At 47.2% G+C, this 4750-nt stretch overlaps 1 protein-coding gene across 1 annotated transcript in view; it reads right to left on the bottom strand.

Annotated features, from left to right (window-relative positions):
* EXO1 (exonuclease 1) overlaps positions 1–4416 on the bottom strand; it is a 39616-nt gene extending 35200 nt beyond the window's left edge. Inside the window, exons 1-3 of the mRNA XM_014530103.1 lie at positions 4029–4416; positions 2515–2688; positions 618–737 (exon numbers count right to left, since the gene is read on the bottom strand). Of these exons, the coding sequence (XP_014385589.1) occupies positions 618–737; positions 2515–2675 (281 nt within the window). The 5' untranslated portion in view covers positions 2676–2688; positions 4029–4416. The remainder of the gene's footprint in view (positions 1–617; positions 738–2514; positions 2689–4028) is intronic.
* Positions 4417–4750: the final 334 nt, after the last annotated feature.

Genomic DNA, 4750 nt, shown 5'->3' with positions numbered 1-4750 from the left:
CTACCGGGCCGGCGGGGGCGGGAGCGGCTCTACCCGGCCGCCTTGCAGAAGCACAGCGGACAGAACCTCAGGCCTCCCTGGGATGGAGATCCAGCTCCATCCCGCAGGAGGAGCAGAGGCCGAGCGGGCCTGGCCGACAGCTGACAGCTGACCCCACGGGGAGCCCCGAGCTCCTGCCCAGGCAGCACGCGGCCGCCTCTCTCCGGGGCCCCTGCGTGGGGCTCGCGTCAGGTGGGAGTGGGAAGGGTTATTTATTGACATCACCTGGAAATAAAGAAGCTCTCTGTGCAGCTGAGAAAAACAACCACACAAAAAACCAAACTAGTATTAGCCCGGCCAAGTGCTCAGTGGTTGAGCGTTGACCTATGAGCCAGGAGGTCAGGGTTTGATTCCCAGTCAGGGCACTTGCCCGGGTGGCACATCCTCAGTGTGGGGCATGCAGGGGGCAGCCGATCGATGATTCTCTCTCATCATTTGATGTTTCTCTCTCTCTCTCCCTTCCTCTCTGAAATCAATAAAAATATATTTAAAAAACACACAAACAACTAGTATTCTACAAACCATAGCATCAGACCTCAATACAATTACGTCAGAGATGAAACAGAGGCTCAACTTACTCTCTTCTGGACTTCTCCACTTCCTTTTTAGAAGGCAAAGTACATCCATCAAACACAAGAATAGGCTTGATCCCATGAGACAGTAACATATTTACAAATTTCATGCAAAATCCTACATACCTATGAAAATAAAAGGCATTTAAGTGTTTTGCATCTTGTAAGTAATACGTCTGCTCTTTTTAAAACCTGCTAAAATGAATTATGAAAAGGTTTTTATTTTTTTTTAAAGAAAATGTTTTCATAGGAAATGAACATTAATTTACATCTCCCATCATTTCATTAAAAAAGGGGATCTTTTGCTCTAGCCGGTTTGGCTCAGTGGATAGAACGTCGGACTGAAGGGTCCAAGGTTCGATTCCCGCCAAGGGCACATGCCTGGGTTTCGGGCTCGATTCCCAGTGGGGGGTGTGCAGGAGGCAGCCGATTGATGATTCTCTCTCATCATTGATGTTCCTATCTCTCTCTCCCTCTTCCTTCCTCTCTGAAATCAATAAAGAAATATATTTAAAAAATAAAAAAATTAAGAAAGGGATCTTTTAACTCAAAATAGAAATAAAAAGGCATAATCTTAAAAAGCAATCATTTAAATCAAACATATTCATCTTAATGAAAGACTCACTACGTTGTAAACTACTGAAAACGACCCTTCGTTGGTCATAAGAAGCAATGGAAAACCTGTATTCTTCAAGCACAGTTACAACTGCTTAAATGTAATGGTGGAAAGAAACTGCTTTAAAACATGACCACAGCTCGGGAGTGGCAGGTGTGCCCAGACTGCTTCAGATCCCACAGTTGCAGGCTGCCTGGTCAAATTAACCCTAACAGCCCCAAACATTACCATGCAATAATGACTTCCCCCCCTTCCCTCTAAGAAACAAACAGGATTAACACATTTCACCTGTTGTCTATTGAGCTTAGGTAATACTAAGATCTGTGAGCCTTTCCTCTACGACAGCGGCTCTCAACCTGTAGGTCGCGACCCCTTTGGGGGTCGAACAACCCTTTCACAGGGGTCGCCTAAGAACCATCGGAAAACATATAATTACATATTGTTTTTGTGATTAATCACTATGCTTTAATTATGTTCAATTTGTAACAATGAAAATACATCCTGCATATCAGATGTTTACATTACGATTCATAACAGTAGCAAAATGACAGTTATGAAGTAGCAACGAAAATAATTTTATGGTTGGGGTCACCACAACATGAGGAACTGTGTTAAAGGGTCGAGGCATTAGGAAGGTGGAGAACCACTGCTCTAGGAGATAAGTTATATATTACAAAAAAGAAAATGTATGATTAGTGCCCAAATCCCTGCGGAAAATCTGTCCAAAAACTGTGCTTGTTTTTCTAATGTTTCGATCTAAAAAGTAAAGAGGACATCAGTCCTGCCTCAAATGAGGTCTCGGAGTTTATAACTGGACGTCAAGATGGCTCCAAGGGAAGGGAAAGCGAGCCACACCCCCTTGCTCCTTTGAAGCGGACGCCTTGCTTCCGTAACTGGGCTTAGTGTTGTCGGCACCCGAGGAAGTAGGCGTCTGAAATCACTATGGCTTCTCAGAACACTGTTTATCTCAGACAAAAAATAATAGGAGACGATTTGGGGGTTTTGTCCATCAGTGTGCTGATGGTCTGGCTTAATCCAAGTAAAAACTCGGTCTCTATCACAGAAGGAAGTCATTCCTGACTTGGCAATGTTCTAAAACACACTTTTGGATAAACCTGGCATTGAATGAAAAAGAAGGCTTTTTTTTTAAAGTGTCTTCATAGGAAATGAATGTTAATTTATATCTCCCATCTTTCATTTAAAAGGGGGATCTTTTAACTCAAAATAGAAAATAAGGCTCATTCTTCATTGGCAACGAGCTACTAGAAACATGAGGTCCAAACTTACTTATCGGTAGGTTCGCCTTTGGCTAGTTTTTCCGCACAAGCAATAGCACCTTTGTGAAGCCAGCAATACGTATCCACGGCCACCACCTGGCCCTTGTACTTCCTCACGTGGATGGGCTCCGAAGCGTCTTTGATAAACTGCAGTAATCCTTGTATCCCCATCGTGCCAAGTGAACTACATGACGTGAAAGGAGAAGGGGAAAACAGCAATATTTAAAGGCAAATATACATTTACCCAAACGTTTTAGGAAAATAAAAACAAAACAAGAAAAAGAGAGTCTGGAAACGAATAAGGACCTGTTACTATTCAGATGTTTGAGAGTCAATGTTCTCAAATATTTTAACTGGGCTCCTCCCTGTCAAACAATTTCCATCGTCTAGAATTTTCTTTCCAAAGTGCTTTCCCACATGGGATCATGATGTGTGCTCCAAGCCCTTAACACAGTACTAGACACATGGGAGGTATTGAAGAGGTATGAGTCTCTCTTCTCTAAAAATGCATTGCTGCCCGGCCAGCGTGGCTCAGTGGTTGAGGGTGGACCTATGAACCAGGTGGTCACAGTTCGATTCCTGGTTAGGGTACATGCCTGGGTTGCAGGCTCAATCCTTAGTGTGGTGTGTGTGTGTGTGTTTGCAGGAGGCAGCCAATCAATGATTCTTTCTCATCATTGATGCTTCACTCTCTCCCTCTCCCAAATCAATAAAAATATATTTAAAAAAACAGTAGCAGTCCTGGCTGGTTTGGTTCAGTGGATAGAGCGTTGGCCTGAGGACTGAAGGGTCCAGGGTTCGATCCCCAGCAGGAGGCCTGCAGGAGGCAGCGGATCAATAATTCTCTCTCATCATTGATGTTTCTATCTCTGTCTTCTCCCCCTTCCTCTCTGAAGTCAATAAAAATATATTAAAAACAACAAGGAGTTGTGGAGGCAGCTACAGTTCCAGGATCTGTCCTTGACCCCTGGATTAGAGTTAAGTATCCACTTCCTTCCATCTGCCCATTTGGTGAAGAGCAGCTGAAGCAGCTGATTAATGATTCTCTCTCATCATTGATGTTTCCATCTCTCCCTCTACCTTCCTCTCTGAAACCAATAAAAACATTAAAAAAAAAAAAGAGGCATTGCTAAAACCGATAAAATTGTTTTGCTATGGCATCACACTCCCTCTACACAGGCATTATAAGAGGCAACGTGCAAATGAGCAAGGGAGTGGAAACTCAAAACGACTTGTAGGCAGGCAGGCGTTTCAACTAAAAAGTGTAATAAATGCTTCAGGACAAACGCTTTAACTTCCCACCCCTTCCACACAGGTGGCACCCCCTGAGCCCTTTCTATACAGAAACTGCAGAACTGCCCCCGTTCCTTCCAGAAGCGCCACCTCCCAGCTCCCCACGATGAGCGGAGGCAGCAGTGGGCACCGGGCAGGTGCGTGGCATTTCATACCGTGAATCTCTCCCCGAAAACAAAGCGCTTGGGAGGAAGGGCAGGAAGCAGGCGCAGGGTCAGAAGGCAGCCTCACCCTGCGGATCCCGGGCTGAAGCTCCGCTGCGCTAGTCCAACGAGTCCCCAAATGCCAGCAGCTCGCTGACGCTCAGCTGCAATCGCCGCAGGCCATCCGGATGCGGCTGGTCCTCCAGCCACAGTTCCAGAATCACAATGAGTCTCCCTCCGATACCGTCCTCACAGAGGGCTTCCTTGCACCTGGAGGGAAACTGGCGCCGCGGAAATTGCGTGAACCCTGGTTTCTTCTGAACTAGGTAAATGCCCTCGGATGCATGTTTCCTCCTCGGCCCAGGGGCAGTGACGGCGCGCCATAGGCCACGGGTCACTCCCGGAGACGCCCCGGGGCGCCCGAGGTGCCGTAGCAGCTGCACCCGCGCCTCTTGGCTCCTAGGTCGCCCGGAGGTGTAGGGGCGAGGCCCGCAGGCCCATTCCAGAAGGCGCGTTTCCTTGGCCTGCGGGAAGGAAAAATGTACTTGTCACCATATAACCAATGGACACAGGCACCCGGGAGGTGAGGGCAAGAGTGGGGGGTGGGAGGGAAATGGGGGGATAAGGACACACATGTAATACCTTAATCAATAAAGAAAAAAAGCTGGGAGATGCATGCGAAAACGGGACTGCGAGCTTTTGCACAAAGACCGGGGGGGACTGGGGTCCGACCACCGGGGCCGGGCCCTGCAGGGAATGAATGGCCTGCAGGCCACGCGGACGGCCCCTCGGTTCACGAACTGCAGCCCC

This window comes from Myotis brandtii, unplaced genomic scaffold, assembly GCF_000412655.1.
Source record: "Myotis brandtii unplaced genomic scaffold, ASM41265v1 scaffold717, whole genome shotgun sequence".
In the NCBI taxonomy this organism is placed as follows: Eukaryota; Metazoa; Chordata; class Mammalia; order Chiroptera; family Vespertilionidae; genus Myotis; species Myotis brandtii.
The sequence above is the reverse complement of the archived record's forward strand: the minus strand, read 5'-3'. Positions and strand labels throughout refer to the sequence as shown.